We start from the raw sequence: 22,314 nt of genomic DNA on the forward strand, positions 1-22,314 counted from the left end.
GCAGACAGTGCTTAGGTAGAACACCTCATGGTAGTTTCCCACAAAACAAGACAGGTTGTGTTTGGCCTGTAGATCAAAGTTTCCCAATCCAGATATTTATTGTCAATATGCTTAAATCTCAGTTTTTATGGCCTCTTCCCTTTCCAGAAATACCCCTCCATTCCCAATAAAGGACACAAGCATTACATTCACCTAGGCCTGCCCACAAAAAGGTTTCCGTCTGTCATCATGAGCTGACCTCAACTTGAGCTGAGCAATGGGACTCAAGATTTGCCAGTGCAGTAGTTAAAGAAATGGCCAAGTGTTTATTGGCATTTTTTGTATAAATTGTGACACCCTAAATTGCATTAAAGAACAGTAGCGGATAAGCAGAAGTAGCCAATAGTGTTAGCCCATTAATAATATCTCAGACTGCTTATCTTGCCTCCTCTGTGCTCAGGTCCCAGGTCTGTAGCTAACCCCCACATGCAGATCAGCAATTACCTGGGAACAGGCAAGGAGAAACAAGATCTATCCCCAGAGCCAGCTGAGCATGAACCAAGCACCTGTACCGAGAGGAGAAGTGATGACTGCAGACTCCTGTGCCACACAGAGGCACCATCTGCCAACCTGGCACCTCACTTTTGTTTCTTGCCAGGTGCTCAGGTTCAGGATTTCACGAACTACAAAGGCTTGTCTTTTCCTCAGGCTGTCACCTTGTGCTGCTCATGCATGCAGGCATTGGTGATGCTGCTGGGGTGACCGTACATATCTCCAGGACTCCAGAATTTTGGTGGTGAGGGAGGAAGGATCCTGCTGGTGAGGGGGAAAGGCCCAGGCACAGTGGGCAGATGCTGCAGGTCAACAGCTGCTGTCATGGCTTAGGGTTCTGTGGCCCAAGGAACCCTTGAAGGAAAATGTCTGGCATGCAAGAGGAGAAGCACTTGGCAAAGTGCTAAAAGGGCACCTCTGACACTGCCACACTGCCCTGATCAGGGGTCTGAGCTGAGCTGGGCGCATCAGGGGAGGCTACCCCGCACTCACAACTCCTTTTCTGCCTTTTGTTTGCTTGGTTTTGTTGTGGGGGTTTATTTGCTTATTATTTATTAATTTTATTTATTTATTAAATAATCATTCAGCCTTTATTTTTGCACAGAGTTATTTTCTTCCTGGTACAGAGTTTGCCCTTGCCTCCTCCTTTCAGATCTCTATTTTATCGCTCTCCACGAGCCCCGACAGGAGGGTGTAGCCAGGTGGGGTCTGTCTCTGCTCACAGGCAAACAGTGACAGGACTGGAGGACGTGAGCTTAAGTTGCACCAGGGGATGTTTAGGTGGGACATTAGGAGGAACTTCTTCACAGAAAGGCTGATTAGACATGGGCAGCGGTGGAGTTACTGTCCCTGGAGGTGTTTCAGGAGAGCCTGGCGGTGGCACTCAGTGCCGCGGTGCGGTTCTTTTCCAGCCGGAGCCATCCTGAGGCTGTGTGCTCTCTGAGGGAGCGCCCTGAGCGGCCCCGCTCGCCCCTTCCCCCAGCCCCCTCACTCCAGTTCTCTGTGTGACGGCTGAAGGAGACACGATGAGGGGCAGCTCCCCGCACACCTCCGGGGAGCCTTCCTCCGCTTCCAGCCCAGCCTGGGTCGAGCCCCGGCCGGGATCCAGGGGCAGGCAGGATCCAAGCCCGGTCATGTTCGACCTCCGGCGCGGCTCCAGCCCCGGCCTGCAGAGGCCGCGGGCCGGCGGCGGGCGCGGCGCTCCCTCTGGCGGGGACTGGGCCCCAGTGCGCCGCGGCCGCGGCTGGGAGGGCTGGGCTGGGGCGGCCGCTGCGATGAAATTCCCGGGCTCCGTCCTCATCTCCCTCGCCCTCTTCATGTCCGAGACGATGGCCGCGCTGTGCCTGAGCGCGGCGTACCGCGACGCGGGGGATCGCATGTGGCAGACGCTGACGCTGCTCTTCGCCCTCGTGCCCTGCGCGCTGGTGCAGCTCAGCCTGGTCTTCATCCACCGCGACGTGAGCCGCGACCGCCCGCTGGTGCTGCTGCTGCACCTGCTGCAGCTGGGGCCGCTCGTCAGGTCGGTGAGTCCGTGCTGCCTTCACGGGCCGGGGCCGGGGGCGCCCGGAGCCCCCCGGCCTTTGTGCGGGGCGGGCGGGGCCGCTCCCGCTCGGCTCCGCCGGGAGCCGCGGCCGCGGGAGGAGCGGCGTCCTGCGGGAATGCCCGGGCACAAAGCCGCGGGTGACCCCGGGGAAAGGGGCTCAGCCCTGCCGGGCCGCGGGGAGCCGCCACAGCCGCTCCGCGCCCCGCTCTGCGCGGGGTTTCCATCCCTGGGGCTCCTTGCGGATGGTTGTGTCTGCTCGCTGCTGCCTCGCCCGCAGCGCTTTGCTCTCAGATCACTTCCAAGGCAGAACGGGAGATTCTTCGCTCGGCTGCGAGTTCGGAACAACGATAGCACCCATCCCATCCGTGCGTCTTGGAACATCAGTGATGCTCTAGTCTGTCTCTTCTTTCCAAACGTGAGCCTCCTGACCCAAATTGCTGTGGAGATTTTTTCTGTTCAATGTCTCACTGAAAATACCCTTAGGAAAAAAAAAAAAATCAAAATATTTAGATGAAAAGTTACAGCAGTGTGCAACTGTAAGACAAAATGTTTCCTGGAGGCAGGAATTTTAAATTATTTTTAAATTAATTTAAAATTTATATTCAAATTTTTTATTTTAAAAGAAAGGGAATTAAATGCAGTGTGTCTGTAGTAGAGGCTAGGAGAAGTATCACTAACTTTCTGAAATTGCTGGATAGTGTGTAAAAGAAAGGTAAATAGTTTGGATGTTACAAAATAACTTGCACTTCCAAAACATTGGCTTCTTCTATAACTATGCACAGGGTTTTTTTTTTTGTTTTCTTTGTTAATATTTTAAAGATGTTTAAGTTATGGCTTAATAGTTATTAAAGAGCTCTGATTTTCTAAAAGCTAAGAACAATTTCCACATTTTTGGAAAATAGGAGAGGACCCAAAGAGAAAGAAACTATCAAAAATCAAGTACATGACTTTTGTTATTCTAAATCAATTTCTTGAGGTCATACAAGGAGAGAATAATGTCAAGCTAGAATAGGTGAAGAAGCAGATGAAGGATTTGAGCAACAAGAAGAAATAGAAGGATTTTCTTTTAAATTATATGAAAGAAACATAGATTTATATTTTGACCTCAAGCACCAAGCATGACTTGACTTTCTGTTTCTTTCTCACCACCAAATTTTCTGTTTACAACACAAACCTTATCTTGTGCAGAACGCAGTTCCTGCTCTCTCCCAGCTGCAATCACTGCTGTAAAACTAGTGAGCATATGGAAGCCCTCTCCTCTCCTCTGGTGTGTTGCAGACTCTGCACTTCTTCCTTTCTCAAAGATTTTCAAATTTAGTGTTTCCAGGAGGTTTGGAGATGTTCTGGATGTGCTGCAGCATACTTGTGCCATAGTCCCCATGGCATCATTTAGGCATGATGAAGTGATTTATGTTGACCTCTCTCTAAACCCAGGATAACTGGAATTATAATTACTAATTAAAGAGGGTAGTACATCCCTGCTACCTGCAAAACTTGTTTTCTGCTAAAGGCTGGAAGAATTCTACAAATGAAAAGTTTAACACAAAACAACCTCTTACTGCTTTTAGGGAAATGTGTCAATTTGTAGGATATAGCACAGAAATCTGGAAGGCAGAGTGATCTGAGGCAGTAAAAGGTTTTGGGTTTTTTTTCCTTCCTTGCCTTCCTGCAACTAAAGATTGCTGTATCTGTCAGAAGAGGAAACTGATTGCTTCCTGTCAGATATAGCTCTGCACTGTAAATATTGTTGTGTTTTCAGCACACAAAATACCTTCACTTTCCCTGCATTACCCTCTGTGCACTGGCATGCACACAGGGCTCAGGTGATAGCTAGAAGGAAAAGGATCTCTTGGTTGTATCGTCACTGCACTGTGGCTTTAACTTTTTGTAAGCTGAAAAGGACCATTGTCCTTGGAGGCATTTTACTCCATCCTTTTAGGCAAACCTCTGCTTCTTTTGCTCCAGAGAATCCTGCTGCTCTCAGTCACCTGCTTCCCTCGCTGGAGCCTGGCTCCCTCCTCCCTGCCTGGACTCTTGTTCCTCACTGGCACAGCCCAGGGCTGCTGGGGGAGAGCTGGGTCAGGTAGGACACAGACACTGGAGCCTCCCCAGGCTCTCTCTGCTGTGCCATGGGAATGAAGCATTCAAGAACTGTGAGGCTGTGTGTGATGACATGCTGCAGCAGAGGGCTGGCAGCTTTGGCTGGCTTTAAAAGAAACTGAACACCAACTTTTTAAATATCTCTGGTTTGGTATGATACAGAATAGTCAGGATTTCTCTGTTCAGATTTAAATACTTGGATATCAGTGCACTGCTTTACCATCAGCCCATGTGTGTTGTGTGAGTTTTTCTTCATCATGCAAACATCTAGGGTTTTTTTCCCCTTCCTTTTTTCCTTCAAAAAATCCCTTTAAATTTTGGGGAATGGTTTGGAAATATCTTGGCAGGGAAGGAGGGTATTTAGCCTTGCAAGCCAAATGATTCAGCCTGTTTTGAATCATCTGAGTGATGGGAAAAAAGTACTTTCTGTCATAGAACCTTCTTGCATGCCACCACCTTCCCCAAACACCCACACTCCACCTGTTCGGGAGGCACTCGCTGTCCTGCTGCTGCCACTAGAAGGACTAAAATTAGGTAGCATCCCTCTTCCTGGAGAGGACTTTTGGTGTACTGTTAAATGCACCCTTTTTAATTTCTTCTCCCACTCCCTAGGAGTTTCTCTATAAATTCAGAGCAATTTGGAGAGCAAAATTCCCATCTACCTTAGTGGCCTGGCTGTGATCCTTTGGATGCAGGCATGCCAGAGGCTCTGCAGAAACTTGGCTGGAGCAAGGTGACTGCAGGTTTCTGGGCAGCATGAGGGATTCCTGCAGCATTTCAGGTCTGTGCCACTCCTTAGGAGTGCACTGATTGGTCTGGATGCTTAGAAGATGTATTTGAGTAGGGGTTTGGTTGGTTTGTTGGTTTTTTTTGGTTTTGTTGGGTTTTTTGGTTTTTGGGGGGTTTTTTTGGTTTTGTTTTGTTTTGTTGGGGTTTTTTTGGGGTTTTTTTTGGTTTTTTTGTTTTGTTAAAGGAGATTCTTTTACCACATTAAGTAAATGATAACAGAAAAAAATTACTTAAAACAGTAGCCAGTGTCAATGAGAGGTTTATAACTTTTGTCTTTAGGGAAGGTCATGATGAGCTGTTTGGCTCAGGCTGCTCCTGTGCTAGGGCTTGTCTCTTTGTTCCCTTCATTTGGATGGCACCTGTAGCATCAAGGTCATCTTGAGATTTTAAGTGCTGCTACAATTCCAATACATAATTACTGGATGTAGCTTTGCTGGTGCACTGCTCTACACCTAAGGATTTCTTCAAAGTGTAACTAAACCCTCATAGAATCAGGGAATTGTTTAGGTTGGAAAAGACCCCTGAGATCACTGAGTTCAACTGATAACCCAGCACCAGAGTCTTCATCACTAAACCTTGTCCATGAATGCCACATCCACCTGCCTTTTGAATATTTCCAGGCATGGAGATTACACCACTTCCCTAGGCAGCTTGTTCCAATGCCTAACTGCCCTTTCAGTGAAAAAATCTGTACTAATATCCACCCGAACCTGCCCTGGACCGACTTTAGGCTGTATCTTCTTGTCCTGCCTCTTGTTATCTTGGGAGAAGAGACTGATCCCCACCTCACTACAGCCTCCTGAGGAGCTGTAAAGAGTGATAATGTTCCCTCTGAGCCTCCTTTTGTCCTTACCCTTCATGATAGGCACCAGAGAACTCCCTGTTAACTTTATTGTCCTTTTCAATTCTTCAAGTAATAAAAAGATCAAGAGCTGAAGTGCAGATTTCCAACAAACTGACTTGGCCAGTTGTCACACACTGGGGATGGTGGTGTTGTTGGGACTGCGAGTCTGCTGGATGCAGGCGTTCCCTCCCACAGATTTACTGAAGGCTGTACTGGAGTGGCCTCATCAAAACCAACTGGTGTGAGCCTGGCAGTGCTTCCTTCTGGTGCCAGCTTCATGGAGAGGGAGCTTTGAGTGACTGCAGGTGTCTTTGGAACTCTGTTCTTTGGTGCTCTGTTAGTGGAGTGGGAGCCTAACCTGTTCTGTGGGAGGAGATGCAATCAGGGGAGGGCTGGGTCAGCAGAAGGATGAACTCTGGCAAAAAACCTCAAGTAAATATCACAGGTCCCCTATATAGAACACTAATGACTGTTTTCCTCAGGTCATAGTAGGACAAGGATGCAAACAATAGACTTTTTTTTTTTTTAATGGGATCAGGCTTTGTTTCTCAAGGCATAAGGAGGAACAATTACATGTCTCTGTGTACTATGTGGACAGCAGCACAGCATATGAAGGAGGAAGCTTGCATCAAACTGCTAGAGCAGCTGCTGTTCTGGCCAAAGTTTGATTCTGTGAGCTGCAGGAAGTAAAAATAGAAACAAAACCAAACCAAAACAAAAACAAAACAGAAACAAAACAAAACAAAAACCCAAAACCCCAAAACTCCCCCTCCAAAAAACCCACCCATTTTTTTAATAGTTATTCATGTTTTGGGCATCTAATTCTGCAGCTGGAAATCTAATAAGCTCTAATGCTGCAGATACTGCTTCAGTGACATTGTGCAGAAGCCTTGTCTCTCATGGGTAGTCTCTCTTTGCTGGTGACCTGCTTAATAGTTCAAAATAGAACAGGTCTGAAAACTTCTCTTCCTTGCAGGACTTCATTGGCAGACCTCACTGTAGGACGTCCTGCTAGCTCTAAACTTTACAACTGTTGATGTGCCTCCCTCTTTTCCAGATGGGAAGAATATGTCTACACTCTCTTCAGGCTGGTTTTTTTCCCTTATTCTTGAGTAGATGTGTTAGGTGTCCGTGGTGAGATGAACAGAAAGTCAGTGTGGGTAAAACGTAGAACAATGAGTGAGGAACAGATCTTTGCCTGATGCAGATGAGTAAATCTGCAGGACTGATAAGTCTTCTGCACGCTTCTCTGAAGAGAAGGATTAGTAAAATGTAAGTATTAGAGAAAACTGCTCATACATTTGCAGAGGGTGTGTGTAGATAGCTCTCAAATAGCTGTTTGTTCTTGGAGTGCTGGTTGGGTGTGGAAAGTTCCCCGTTTTCATTGCCTTCTCCCTCTTCACACCACCATTATTCTGCCTGTGTTCCAATCCCACACACCCATGATTAAAAGAGGAAATGAGGTGCTCACTCTCAGCAAGCATATAAGGGTAGGATTATTCCTCCCACTTACTGTGTAGAAGACAAATGTGTTGGGGCTGAATCACTCTTTGTGGGCACCATCAGGATCCCTGAAAAAGTATGGCTCTTCTTCCTGCCAAGATATGGCAGCAGCAGAGAAAGAAGCACCATCCTTTTCTTACCTCTTAACTTTCTCTGTAGAAAGTAGATCTGACTTTTTTTCCTCAGAGCAATTTTAGTTCCTTGAGAGCCTGTGCTGTGGTTGTCAGTGCCTTACATGCAGAGGAGACTGCTTACATGCAAGTCAGCTGCTTGCCTTCTGCTCTTGATACCATGTGAAGGGCTCTTAGGGGGCCCTGCACATCATTGCAGGAGATGGATTGTGCAGAAGCTGGGATCTCTCACCCCTGTCCCTCTGGAACAGAGCAGCAATGAGGTCTTCTGTGGAATTCACCTTGCTGCAGGAGCCTGTAACTGTGGGGAAAAGCTGCCATGAGGCAATCCCCTTCTTGCACTGTCTCTTAGTTGTTTTTCATGCTAAAAAAGATCAAGCCAGGTAGTTCATTTAAAGACAAGATGCCCAACCCCTCAGCACATACTTCATAGGCAAAGTCACTGTCTGACACAGCAACATGATCTGCACTGATTCTTCATCAAGTTCTGGGCCCTTCTCATCTGGATGGTCATTCCAATGCTGTGCCCCTCTCACACTCTATTCCTTAAACTTCTAGATTGGTGCTTGTTCTTTCTTATGTGTCAGCTGCCAGTCTGCTCCTGTTTGAAGCAGTTGCTTGGGCAGTGGCACCAGCTGGAATCCTGAGTGCATTTATTATTTTTCCCAGAAGGCTTGACTTCCAGAAACACTCTTGCAGGGGACTGGCAGGGCCTGGAAGAAAATGGGCATCATTATCAATGTAATCTGAATGCTTGCATATAGCATTTTTATTACTCTGTTATAGTGATAAAAGCCCCATTTGGCTCTAAGGTTTGCTCATCAGACCATATCACGTTATGTTTGCTTTTCTGTATGAACAAAAAATCCCCATCACAAACAATATACTGCTACTTAATACCCAGCTAATAAATAAAAATTAGATGCTTGCTCCAAACTCAGCGTTTAGTCAATTATAATGTTTGCTATTGTCAGTAGTCTCATAAATCTGATCTCTTTAATGGGATCACTACGTATTTTTTAGACAGGTCCCTAGACTGTATCTGCTTCTAATCACACACAGCAAGAGTTCAGAGCCTGATGCTGAGATCCAGTTTTCCATAATATACTCAGACTTGCCCTCAGCTCAGGGTGAATGCATGTCTGTGAATACTAAATGAGACAAAAATGGTCTGGGATCTTTCTTTTTGGAATAAAATCAATCTGTTGGTTTCAGTATCTATGCAGGCTTCATAAAGCCACAGTGCTTTATCAAATTTTCACACTTTATTTTTGGCTGTATGGATTCTTTCATGTGGAACAGGATTGACAAGGAGAGAAAAGATTAATGAGGGGAAGACAGAAAGTCACCTCTGTGAATGGAGCATCCAGAGCAGCAGGAAGGTTGAATAGCTTTAGTCAGAATGATAGCTGAAGCCTAGTGACTCAGAAATAGTACTACACAATCCCAAAACTGCTCTTCATCTACAGCAGTTGAAACTTGCTAGTGATCCAGTTAGAGCAAAAAATGAAGTAAAGTTTATTAAAACAAAGAGAAGTAAATTTTTTCTTTCTTCTCCCTTCCCCCTCATTTTGTGATTTCACCTGTTCCTGTGTTGTTCCTTGCTTGTTATTGCTTCCCAGACAAGGGTGAAATTTCCCTGTGTGTTGTGGGTCCTGTGTGATGCCCAAGCCTGCCCTTGACACCTTCATACCCAAGCCATTCTCTTAGAAGAGATTTCATAACGTTTTAGCCAATTGAAAACAGTCATTGGAAGGAAGTTGCAGGAGCTGTTCTTTCCTTGCAGATATCTCTCTAGGGCTGTTATCTTCTTTAATATGCCAGCAGCCAGATTGTCCTTGTTGCTACAGCATTTTCTGGAGACAACTTTTTCTCTTCCCTCCCAAATGTATGGATTGGTCTCTGTGCGTGGGTAAAGGCAGCAGATAGTGTAATAATATGTAATTTATGAGGAGAAGTGTATGTGCTGGCACCAGTTTGTTCCTTGCAAGTCAGTCAGCAGTAAGATAGACCTGTATAAACAAGAGGGTTTGGCTCCCACTGTGTTTAAAGTATGAAGAGCTGCAGCAACAGGAAACACTGCATCTTCTTACTCAGAATCTTTTTTTGCAAGATTATATTTACTGTTTCTTTAACAGTACAATAAATGTAAGCACACTTAAGAACTAAAGCTCCTATTCTTGTGTCTTTTTTAAAAAAAAATGTTGCTTTCAAGAGTTGTGAGGCTCAAAACTGCTCCTTTTCACTGCTCTGGCATGTAACTGGTGTTTTGAACAATTGCTTGGTAAAGTTTTGAGGTGTGTGCACCTGCTCGTATCCTGAGCTTCTCTCCTCAGATTTTTTAAGGCAAGGGTATGAAAAGTGAGTTTATTGCCATGTCCCATTAGCATGTCACAGATGTATAGATAACTAGAGGAAAAAAACATGAGAATCTAAAGAAACACACTTCCAGTTTGAGTCCTGGATTTGGCATCCTTATAGTGGATGAGCAGTTAAGGACTTCAATGGGACACCATAGAGCAAGGGCAGCTCAGAAAACAATCAGACCTCCTCCCAGTCTGAGTACTACAAGCAGCCCAAAGGGCACTGCTGGGTTCTTCTCCTCTAGTAACATGTAGTTCATATTTTAAAGAATGAAGTCTGTCATATGCCAAGTTTACCAGGAGGAAAAACCTACAGGCTTTGCTCTATGAAAAAATGGCTTAGGACTTGGTATGTGATTGCTTAAAATCCTAGGACGTGGGGAGACCTTTCATTCTTTTATTTTTCCCTGTTACTCTATCTACTTGTTTGCTCGTAGGTGTGTGGAAGCCCTTTACATTTACTTCCGTGCTAACAGATTTGAAGAGCCTTATGTCAGCATCACAAAGAAGAGGCAGATCCCCAAGGATGGGTACTCGGAAGAAATTGAGAAGGAAGTGGGACAGGCTGAAGGGAAGCTGTTCACACACAGGTCTGCCTTCAGCAGGGCCTCTGTGATCCAGGCGTTCCTCGGCTCAGCGCCCCAGCTCACGCTCCAGCTCTACATCTGTGTCCTGCAGCAGGAGGTGACGGTTGCCAGAAGTAGGTAGAGCTGTTGTTATGACCTTTGTGGTGTTTGGGTGGGAGGGCAGTCAGTGATAGCTGCCCTGCACAAGAACCAAGGGCGGGGTTGCTAGCCTGCACCATGGAATGGGATCTCTGCAGCCAAGTGAGCTGATGCCCACACCATGGAACGGGATCTCTGCAGGCAGCTGAGTGAGCTGATGCCCACAGACAGCGGCTGCAGTTACTTGCAGAGATGCCTCTCTTGGCTCAGTGGCTGAGATCGGCTGCACCTGGACCACGCGTTGGTTCAAGTCCTGGCTTTTTCCATACCGAGGACGGAGACAGTAGGTTCAGACCCTCAGGGAGCCAGGAAAAGGAGACTGCTTTCCCTGGTGTTTACTTGCTGAGAAACTGGACGAGATGAAAGAGCAGGAGCTGGACTGCCAAGGGGTTTTCTTAGTCCAGAGTTTATTTGAGCCCCAGCATGGGCTTGGAACCAGTCAAACAGCCCCCACAGACCCTGATCACGAGGTCTGCTGTCCCTTTTATTCGCGGGAGGAGTGGGAGCAAGGGGCAAGGAACTCACAAATGAGAGGGCAGGGAGGAGATAATTCAGGTAGAAGGACATTCAGGTGAGCCAGTGTTCCTCTAGGGGGGATTTACTTCCTTTGTTTTTCTCCTATCATTCTACACCTTCCTCTGGAATTCCCCCGAGGGAAAACCCCTTTCGTTGATGGACATGTCTCTGGGGGAGGGGATGTAGAAGGTTTTGGGGGCCTGGGGAAAAGGGAGGACTGACCCAAACCTGGTGGTGGGGGACCCAGGGAAAAAACACTAACAGGAATGAAATCTCACATTATAAAACACACTGCAACAACCAAGCATTCAGCAATGGGTTTCATCTCCCTGATAGCTTTTGATGCTGATGTTGCTTTCAAGTTTATATCGTCATGTTTTAGACTCTGACACCTTGTGTAGCACACTTGGGTTGCTATAAAAACACTGATTTGATAAAGTCATTATTGTGGTATGAGAGGGAGGCAGCTGGAGGGACCGAGCTGTCTTTGTGAAGAAGAAAAAAATTTACATCTGTTCCATTTTGGTTTTTGACCAAAACTTTCTGGAAAATTCCTTGGGGTACACTGCAGAGCATGTTTTGTCATGCTGCTTTAGGAAAAGTGTACTTTCAGGAATGCAGTTTTAAATACAAACTGAGAACATGAACTGTCTTTACTTGTGCCCGACTGGTTCTGGAATCAAAAGGCAGGACTCAGAAAGCTGCCATGCTGATGTGGTTATCTCATCTCTGGACACAATCTGTTAAGCCTTCCCCAAGCAGTGCTGCACAACATGGACTTATCAGGACACATCTTACTGTGAGACTCTGCATTTTGCTTCCATGGTGTGCTCTTGATTTGCTGGCTCAGTGCTAAATAGGGAACCATCTCTAGCTGGTCATGGGACAAACAGCTTTTCTTTTCTGTGTAAGAAAGGACTTTGGCACCTGTGTGGACTTGAAGGTGCATTTCCACTGAAACTCTAAATAAGCTCTTGTTGTATCTCTAAGACCCTGAGAGGATCTTCATCAGCTTCACAGCTAGGGAGGCTGAGGCTAAGGTGACAAATTAATAACTGAAATAAAGTAAAATGTAGTAATAATAATAGTAATAATAGCAGTAGTAGTAGTAGTAGTAGTAGTAGTAATGAAGGAGATAGAGAGAGGTGAGAGGGTCAGAGGAGGAGAGAGGGAGAAGGATAAAGCCCAAGAAAGACAAGTGATGCACAAACCATCCCCCAGCACCAATCGGCCCCTCCCAGACAACCTCCCCCAGTTCATACACTGAGCATGATACCAGTGGTATGGAATATCCCTCTGGATAATTTGGATCATCTGTTCTGGCTGTGCTTCTTGTGTACCTCTTCACTGGCAGAGCATGGGAAACTAAAAAGTCCTTGAAGTAAAGCACTGCTGAACAACAACTAAAAGAGTGTGTTATCAACATTATTGTCATACTGAGTCCAAACTCAGCACTGTATCAGCTACTAGAAAAAAAAATTAACTCTCCCCCAGCCAAAACCAACATATCATAGCAGTAGTTTCTTGGAAGACATTACTCCTTTCAGTTCCTGAGTTCTTCATATCTAAGGTAGGTCCTTCAAATAACCATGGCATTTGTGATGTGGGATCAGGACAACATGATTGAATCTTTGCTGAACAGTGCAACTAGCAAAATCTCCAGTCACTTTGCTGTGGCTGGCATTTACTTGAGAAAGGTCACCTTTTTATTGTCTTTCTTTTATTACTGGTTTTGACCTTACTGGTCATGATTTCCAGAGAGAAGTCATGTGTTCCAGATGATCAGAGAATTGCATATTTAATAATCATTTGTAATGCTCTGTTGCTTCTAGCTTTTTCAGTCCCTGCTAAGTTGTAATCACAAACTGCTAAGTGACATTCCTTGGGTGAAATGACCAGAGATAAGCTGGCTCACCAGAGAGTTTGGTGAAACCACTTGTAAAAGCAGCAGTTATTTCATGCTTCCCAGAAGCATCTCCATACAGATATCATTCTAAAATACAGAAATGCAAAAAAAAAAAAGAAAAAAAAAGGTGTTAGGAATGGTGTCAATGTCTGTCAGAGCCCATTCATCAGAAAAACAAGAGTCCTAATCATATTCTTGTTTGTATCATAGCTCCTGATATACTGAAACTTTCAGCAGTCTTTTTATCCAGCCAACCCAGTTATTTCACACTTCAGATGTCTTCAGCTTCCCTATTCTTTGAAATTTGAGCCCTCCAAATTTCAGGCTCTCTTCCATTTGCATCTGTTATAATTATCACTGTCTTGTATTTTGATTTCCACACGTTTTGTCTTGTCTCCTCATCAGTCTGTTATTTTTCTGGATTCCTATATACTCTGACATTCTCTGTAAATTCTGCTTGTTCAGGGGTAATGAGGTTGGTATCACCTGAGAATCTGAAGCTGTTTATCATCATCCTGGGGGCATGGCTTGTCCCTTTCTAATGTGTTTGAACTCCTTGTTGCTTCCAGTGCTGGCTTGAACACTTCTGAACAGAGCATGCATCCTTGCCTAGCCCTTTGTCAGCCAGGGCCATGCTGCATATTTCTCGTGTATTTCATGGCAGTCATTAATTTCTCTGGATGTTTTCTTCTGGATTATTGGGGTCTTGCCAATGTCTGGCATTCTTCAAAGCTGTCATTTCACAGTCAGCCAATAATGTAAGATCAAGACAACCAGAGAGCTGCAAAAGCAGGACCAGCTCATGGGTTAGTGATGAGCAACCTAAAACTTTGGTGACTGTTTATCATGAAAAGTGTAAGAATGTTGGATGTAATACAACACTGGAAATCCACATGTATTAGCCTAATCTGACTCCTAGTTCTATTTTGTATATAGATAACTATATTATCTATAATAGATTTCGGTAGTACTTGTGGTATAGCTCATCTAGAGCAGAATTCACTGTCTTAGCAGTTTCTGAAGTGAGAAGGACCAGGTCTTAAAAGGTGTAATAACAAAACACAACAAAGTAAATCAGTGCCTCCCTGGATGACAGAGTGTCCACCTCTGATTTGTAAGAAAATGACAGCCTTTTGGGAGGAGGAAGGAAGAAGAGAAATGCCACCTTAATAGGGACTGTTAGAGATTTGGAAATGTTCCAGGGGAAGATACTTTGCCTTTTGAATTTACATTTCTTTGCCTCCTCTAGATGAGTAAAAGCAACAGTGTCACTCTCTCACACTTCCTTTTGTGGTTACTTCAAACCATCTTTCTTCCAGAGTTAAAAATTATGTTTGAACTGAAGGTTTGGTGACAATAATGGGCTTTTAGGAAAGGAGTAGGACTGGACTAATGTATTAAACCAGAGTCAGCATGACCTTTTTTCTATCAATGGAGAAATGCCTCTTTTGAAAGCTTGAGTTTACAAGATAGGTTTGATATTAATATAGATTCCCTGAAGTGAAATTGGGGAATGAGGTCAATGTTTCAGCTTGTCAAAGCAGAAAGCAAGCAGAGTTCCAGCACGGCAGCACTCAGTCCCTGGTGAGTATGTCTTTATGTCCCTTTAACTCTGAGAATATTCATTTGCTTCATTAGCTGCTGGAATTTATGTTCTTTCACAGCTCAAAACTACAGGAAAGATTTTGTAAAAGGCCAGAGGACATCAAGCAATATTCTTGACGGAACTCACCTGCTCTTCTGCTTTCAGCTGATGTCTTTCCAAGACAGAACATTTTAAATGCCCAGCTTTATGTACCTTTTTGCACATAGGTTTACTGCCACAGGCTTATTTTAAGTCATTATCAAAGACATTATTCAGTGCTTTAAGAAAGTTGTTTAAAAGCTCCTGACTACCTACTAACAACTTCAACATAAACATTTTCAGAGAATATATGTACCACCAAACTGGCATATAAAACATTACCATATAAATGATAAATGCTTTTCACCTTACTGAGTGCCTTGGAAAATTAGATATAATGATTTAATTATTTTCCAAAGTAATTCACAGGTGTTTGTGGATCATAAAGGAAAATAGATTAGCTGAAATGATAGAGAAAATTGTCTTAGAAAGTTGTTAGAGAACTTAAAATACACTTGTTTCTTCCAAAAGATTGCTTAGAAATTAGTGACTTATAATTAGAAAAAAAGCCCAAACCTTGATAATTTTGGCCATATAGCTATAGCAAAACAGGGAATCTACTTTATTTGTAGGATATTGGCACACAAACTAATTGAGGCTGCAGAAAACACTGGTTGCTAACCATTGCAAATGTAATTGACATAATTAAGTTCCCAACTCTGATTATTTTATCTGATATAGTATCAGCTATTCAGCATGTTGGTAAAATTGTGAATAATATTTATATAATTGTGTATGCAAATACTAAAAAACATGGGGGCAGTTAGCTCTTTGTTTATTTTCTGTGTCCAGTATTCATGTACTTTTGTACATTAATATGGTAAGATAGGATACCCTCCTGCAGTGCCAAGTAACATCTGGTCTCTGCCTTCACTTTCTGCAGAATTTAAATGTGAAACCTTCCTTTCAGGGATTCTCTGTAGGTGGGAGGTACAGAAAATTGATCCAAATTTAAAGACATTTTTAATAGGAGTGTTGTTTTTAAATGCATGGTACAAATGTGTGTATGGGTGTATTATGAAGAAAATTGATGTATAGGAAAAGCAGTGCAGGCAGGTGAGTAAATATCTCCCTACACAGTCAGAGACAATGCAGGCAGTGCTGGGTTTAAATTCCTTCAGCTTTCAATTTTGATCTGTATCACTTTTTTGTGATTTGCTTCGACACAGAACTTCACAAGCAGAAGTTATCTGCATGTCCAAGTTACTCCAAAGTTTCAGCTTCTATTTTGCAGTTCTCATCTGTATGGAAAGGGAGTAGCACCCTGTGCCTTGTGGAGTCCTGTAGGAATTTGGGAGCAGGTTGGATACTCTTATGACTGAGCTGTGAAATTACCAGGGACAGCCTGTGTATAAACAGCCCTTGGCAGGGGGAAGAGACACTTCTGACTGCTAAGTGCCTTCTTTTTCTTGCCAGCTACTTGAATAGGTATCAAAGGGGGACCAAAATATGAGGTAGGATTAGAGTAATGTGCTGGCTTTAACAGGTGTAGAGCTGATTTCCTTCACACAAGTATTGTTTGGGAATGGCTCCTGTGGCATTACCCCTGCTGGGAATCCCCAGGAGTGCAGTGGTGATGACTGTACCTGCTGTCCCCTGATGCAATGTCTGCTGCTAAGCTGAAGGTCCTGATCTGTTATCACCGCGAGCCTGGCAGATAAGGACACACTTGGAGACAGAGGTCTGGGTTCCTCAGAGCAAGCAGGGCAGGAGAACTGCCCCTTGTTTATTTTCCTATTATATACTTCTAGCAAGGTGACCATGGATTGGAGAGTGGTTATTCTCACCTCTTACCCACATTGGTCAAGGAGGCTGTCATTCAACCTCCCCTTCTCTTGGAGAAGGCATTCATACCAATGGCACTATTTACAAAACATGTCTTCTGCTTACATTAAGGAGTGTGAGAAGCTGCACACTTCTACTTTAGTATGAACGCTCAGCAAACTAGGAGATCTCAGGGCAACAATCTGTCTTTTCTCTTTGTAGGTATTTTTATGGTGCTCTCTCTGCTGTCGATCGTTTACGGCGCCCTACGTTGCAACATCCTGGCCATTAAGATCAAGTACGACGACTACGACGTCCGTGTGAAGCCTGCTGCCTACCTCTGCATATTCATGTGGAGGAGCTTCGAGATCGCCACGCGCGTCACGGTGCTGGTGCTCTTTGGGTCAGTCCTTCGAATCTGGGTTTTCTTCATTGTGCTGCTGAATTTCCTAGGTTTCTTCTTCTACCCATGGATTCTCTTCTGGCTTAGCAAGTCGCCGTTTCCTGAGAACATAGAGAAGGAGCTGAGCAGGGTGGGCACTACCATTGTCCTGTGCCTTCTCACGTTCCTCTACGCTGGCATTAACATGTTCTGCTGGTCGGCAGCGCAGGTGGAGCTCAGCGACCCTGACTTGATTAGCAAATCCCAGAACTGGTACCAGATGACCGTGTACTACATCGTGCGGCTGATGGAGAACGCCTTGCTCCTGCTGCTGTGGTACATTTATAGAACAGACTTCTACCTCTATGTCTGCGCCCCAATGTTGTTCCTGCAGCTCCTCATAGGTTACTGCATGGGCGTCTTCTTCATGTTGGTGTTCTACCAGTTCTGTCACCCGTGCAAAAAGCTTTTCTCCTCCAGCATTACTGAAGCTTTGCTGTCCTGTTTCAAGATCCTTTACTTTATTTGCCGGCGTCACAAATCCACTCTACTGAAAGGCAAGGTGGCCATGAAATCTCCTGAAAATCCTGATGAAGCACGGGGCAGTAGCAAGACAATAGATTCTCAAAACAGGAATATTCATCAAAGTGTTTCTTCCAATGCCTAGTACAACTGGAAGCAAGTAGGTGCCTTTGGAAGGTGGCAGATCACCTGCTGGGGACATTGTGTATGTTAGACATTGTGTCTTGTAGGTAGGATTTCTTTCTTGCAGGTGTAGCAATGCATGATGGCTGACATGCCTGTTTCTGTGGAGAACAATGTATGAGTATTGGTGTCTGTGTGTGTTTGTGTACGGAGAGCAATCGTTGTTTGTAGATTTCTATTTCAGAGCCTTTTTGCACATAAGTTTATTGTCACATGCTTATTTTAAGTCATTATCAGAGACATCATTCAGAAACTGTCCTGATGCTCGTCTTACTCAGGAAGTCTGAGGATGGAAGGCAATGAATTTTATTTCAGATAGGGTGTCCCATGGCATGCCACCCTAGCATGGAAACAGAGCTCAGACCTGGACTGTGTATGAACTGTAGTGTGGTCTGCTTTGATCAAATTGTTGACTATTTTACACTCTAATCAGTGTAATAAGATAATACTTCTCTCAGTGGTAGAAGAATTGGACTTGCACAATGCACTGTAGTCTGGGTTGCCATGAAACAGCCCATTAGCCAGCACTGACACGGAAATGTGACTGTTCCTGAGGATGGACAGAGGGCTTATTGGCTTTGCACTGTTTCACCCTTCATGTTTACTTCTTGTTAGTAAGGGAATTAAATTTAGCACATTAATTGTGATGTTCTGGAATAGCTCATTTTTCTTTATAACTTCTTTAATACTTTGTGCTGTTCTGGTGTCAGGGTGGTGTTCAGTTTTTGTAAATATCCAGAGGCTGGGCAGACAGTGTGTACCAGTCCTGTAGGAGCTCTCCAGTGCACATCTCTGGGAGTGACTCACCCCACCTCAAAATGTAGGTGATATGAATCACTCTCTGGAGACCTGTTACTCAGTGTTAACCAAATGCCTTCACAGTTCTGAGAATCCATCTTCCTTTTAGATGGCTGAAGTTAGAGAGATGAGCACTACCCTGATTCTCAGGGGTTTGGTAGTGCATCAAGTAGGCAGCTCATTGACTTTTTGTACTGGGATAGAAGACGCTGATTCCTTCTGTTTGAGCTGTGATTTGTTATGATTAGTTTAATATCGTTAATTCAAAACCCTCTGATTTCTTTACTTCAGAAGTATTGCAACCCTGAAGTCTGAAAGAGAAAATGGAAGTCATTGACTTTTTGTTTTCAGCAATATATCATCACAAATAAAAGTGTTTCAGTATTTTGCAAGTTTCTGAGAAAGCTTTAGCAGATGAACACCCAAGAATTTAGTGAAAATACACAAACCCATATGTATTTTCACAAATTAAGTGAAAGATTTTTGCACTTTGTTTGCTTAGCACCTTCCTAACATTTCTTTCGAGTGTTACATATTATGGCTACTCATGGAAATGAATAATTGATGACCCAAAGTATCTCCCAGTGTCTGAAGCTTAGCCCCCATTCTGTCATCATGCAGGATGGGAAGCTCTTAATAGTGATGACATCATCATAATTGTTTTATAAGTGTCTCAGACTCAGTTCTGGGCTCATTTATAATGAAATATGTCACCTGCAGTGCTGCAGACATAACTTGCTTTTATTTTTTCTTTACTACAGTGTAAATGAATGTCTTCATATTTTAGTTTTATTATGGAGTTATATTTCCATTTGGCATAATATGTGTCTGTGTATGGTATGTATATCTAGATGTCATTAAATTATTGGTGGGTGGTAATGGGACTTTTAGCCTGATTTTGCCATGGGAATGCACCTCATATCTGGGGAAGACACCAAACACCTCCATTCTAATTTCTCTGAGGAGAATAGAATAGTGAAGTGACTCCTTGAAGACATGACTGTTTCTCTGTACCTTTGTATGTAAAAGTACAGTATAGCATTTTCCTGTACTTTTCTAGATATAAAAAGACTATTGCTTTTTCTTTTCCAGTAGTGAGTTAAAGGAGCAAGGGAGAATGTAACCCTTTCTGCCAGACCTGTGAAGTTCAGTCCACAGGCTCAAATTTTCTGATGTTCTTAGCCAAAACTGAGTATGTCTTTATAGCTGGACACTCATCAATGTCAATAATCAGGGAATTACAGTGGCTGCCTATCTACAGATGTACCCAGTCTGAAATATTAGTCTTTGGGGGACAATTTTAAAAGTAACTTCATATGTAGAAGTAGTTCATATTTAAGGAGAGGGCACAAAGCAGACTTTGGACACTGTCAGTGGTGGTGCAGTTGTGATTGTGCCATTTGGAAACAGTGACACACAAACCTCAGCCAGGTTGGTGCTACAGTGAAATGTTGAAGTCAAATATAGGAGAGTTACAGAGCCAGGAGCTCCGAATAAATACACAGTAAGTAAGTACCATTAAACCTCACAGACTACTGTATATGCATATTTAGAATGTGTGCCATATTAGTTCTTATTTTTATACCAATCTCCTGAAGTGCATGCATAGGGAGCTGACTATTTAAATCACTGTAATGAGAGGGAAAAAAATTATATGGGTTCTATTTCTGTCCCATGGTTTTGCCTTAGTTGTGCTGAATAACCAAATACAGTTCAAACACTCCACCAGCACGAGGGGCTGTTGCCTGTGCAGTGCCAGGTGTCACCATGGCTCTGAGGGGTTTGTCACCTGTGCTGCCACTGCTGGTAGGAAGGTGCAGGGACACAACGAAACTGTGTTAGAACAGGGTTTTAAGGGAGCAGCTGATTTTTCTGAGGTGTGCTGTAAAGCTGGGAGAGGCAGTTTTTCCCCAGCTAATGACGGTCTGGAGGGTTTTGTTATCAGCACGCGCAATGGCTGCATGGAGAGGCAGTATGAGTACAAAGTCTGTCTGTGTATGGATGAGTGATCTCGCTGCAAGTTCACTGTGCTCTTACTCTCCTCTATGAATGTTAGAGAGGCCTGTGTGTTCCATGGAAGGGTTTAGGGCTACTGCTGAAAACTGAATTCTTTTGAGTAGTCTTGAGTCACACAAAGGATGGCTCAGCAAGGGTTATTTGTGTGTGTAAGAGTGTGCAAGATCTGACACATGGGTTTTCTTTTATACTTGTAAAACAACACAAATTAAAACGTTGAAACTGTCCCTCAAGTTGTGTTGGTGTTAGTTCTTAGTGTGCTGCTTTCAAGAAATCCAAAGTAAAGGTAACAGCACACTGTCATCTGTCACCACGCAGCAGCAGCAATGTTTCCAAGAAGACCTGACAGAAGAATTAATCTGTGATTGATTTAGGAGCTCTTTACCCCCACACTTCCATTGTTGTTTAGCAGAACATTTTGTAAGAAGGGGAGTTTAAGAGACCAGTGTTGTATGGAACAAGGTAAGTATAGGTTATTCATTGCCAGTGTGAGAGTATTTACTGGTTTACATTGAGAATTGGGAGGAAATCGTTACCTTATAAAGAATATTTTAACTTCTTTTCTGCATATTTGTTTTACATTCATCTGGATTTACCATATACTTATATTTGACCCTTGGAGTATTCAGTAAAATCAGTGCTGAGGACTCTTGTGGAGGGATAGGAATGCACAAAAACTTTGCAACACATGTAAGTGTTTCTAAATTTAAATAGATAAAATGGACACATATTTTAAATATGGGTGTAAACAGATACATTGCAACAAGTTGTAATGTGTGTACATTGCTGAGATGAGCATTGAGAAGAGATTTTAGAAATCCTGGTTGTGATTGATACTACTGTGTGCTAGTAAGAGCTGCACTCCCTACAGCAGGGAATTGGTGGATACTTGAGACTGCCAAACTGTAATTTTAATTAAAAAAAAATTCATTTACAAGCAGTTCCTTTATTTTTTCCCCATAGCTACTGATAATATCTAGCCTAAAACAATGAACCATTTTCTATCACTTTTTACCTATTTGAAGGCCTTAGATAGCAAGGAAAACAGGAATTTGAACTCAGATGTTTGCAAGCTGGACATCATAGTACTTCTAATCTTGTATTTTAAAATGAAGTTATGGTGAGTGCCTCAACTCACTTGGGAATCATCACAGAAACGTGAACATACAGTAATATGGTAGAGATGGTAAGTTTAATTTACCAGAGATAGAAGATTTGAAAAGAAAATGTATTAAGGATTATGGAATTTCCTACTAACCAAGAAAAAAATGGATAATAAAACAATTAAGTCTTGGAGTCACCCCAAAATTACACTAAGATTGAAAGGTAAGTGTTTCAAAATTACAATATAAAAGCTTACTGAATCTCTGCCCTAATAAACAACTTCATACCCTGGAAAAAAAAAAGGACAGTGTTTTTTTTTGTTTGGTTGGGGGGTTGTTGTTGTTGGTTGGGGTTTTCTGTGGTTTTTGGTGGGTTGGTTTGTTTTTTTTGTTTGTTTTTGGTTTTGTTTTGTTTTGTTTGTGGGTTTTTTGGTGGTTTTTTGTTTGTTTGTTTGTTTTGTTTTGTTTTTTAATTACATGCATTTACAAGGTAAACCTGTTGCCACTGAAATAAAGTTTTACAGAAATGATGAATGCCTGTATTCAGGTATGACAATTTTGCCTTTCAGGTGGGAAATTCAGATATGAATGTATCTGTGTGTAAAGGCTTCTAATCACAGACTAGCATTAATGGGAAAATACACTTAAGCAGAGGATGGATGCTAATTTGTTGGATGTTGCTTACTGAGATCCTTCTGGAATAACATCACAGTTTAAATTTTGGCCCTGAAGGTGAGACCTGATTGATTTAATGAACTAGAAACAGCCTGTCTTAAATGGGGTATGTGCCTTCATGTTCATAATTGCTGAAATTCCTATTTTGACAGAGCACACAAAATGACAACAGTTAAATGTTGGATATTTTAACTTCTGAAATGTCTCTCATCAGCTACTTGTTTCATCTGATTAAT

The 22,314-nt window shown here is 43.2% G+C and overlaps 1 protein-coding gene across 1 annotated transcript; it reads left to right on the forward strand.

Annotated features, from left to right (window-relative positions):
* The first annotated feature begins 1,791 nt into the window (after positions 1 to 1,791).
* Positions 1,792 to 20,754, forward strand: XK (X-linked Kx blood group antigen, Kell and VPS13A binding protein). Its single transcript, XM_063393576.1, has 3 exons — positions 1,792 to 2,050; positions 10,242 to 10,504; positions 16,622 to 20,754. Exons 1-3 carry the CDS (start codon positions 1,806 to 1,808, stop codon positions 17,446 to 17,448), a joined length of 1,335 nt encoding a protein of 444 aa, XP_063249646.1. The 5' UTR covers positions 1,792 to 1,805; the 3' UTR covers positions 17,449 to 20,754.
* The last annotated feature ends 1,560 nt before the right edge of the window (positions 20,755 to 22,314 follow it).

Source organism: Prinia subflava, chromosome 3 (genome assembly GCF_021018805.1).
Source record: "Prinia subflava isolate CZ2003 ecotype Zambia chromosome 3, Cam_Psub_1.2, whole genome shotgun sequence".
NCBI lineage: Eukaryota > Metazoa > Chordata > Aves > Passeriformes > Cisticolidae > Prinia > Prinia subflava.

Bases quoted from the DNA above. Each gene is read 5' to 3' on its own strand.
- XK (XM_063393576.1), top strand. From the start codon at position 1,806: ATGAAATTCCCGGGCTCCGTCCTCATCTCCCTCGCCCTCTTCATGTCC. The intron at 2,051-10,241 runs GTCGGTGAGTCC...GTTTGCTCGTAG, and splicing joins CAGCTGGGGCCGCTCGTCAG to GTGTGTGGAAGCCCTTTACA. The intron at 10,505-16,621 runs GTAGGTAGAGCT...TTCTCTTTGTAG, and splicing joins GGAGGTGACGGTTGCCAGAA to GTATTTTTATGGTGCTCTCT.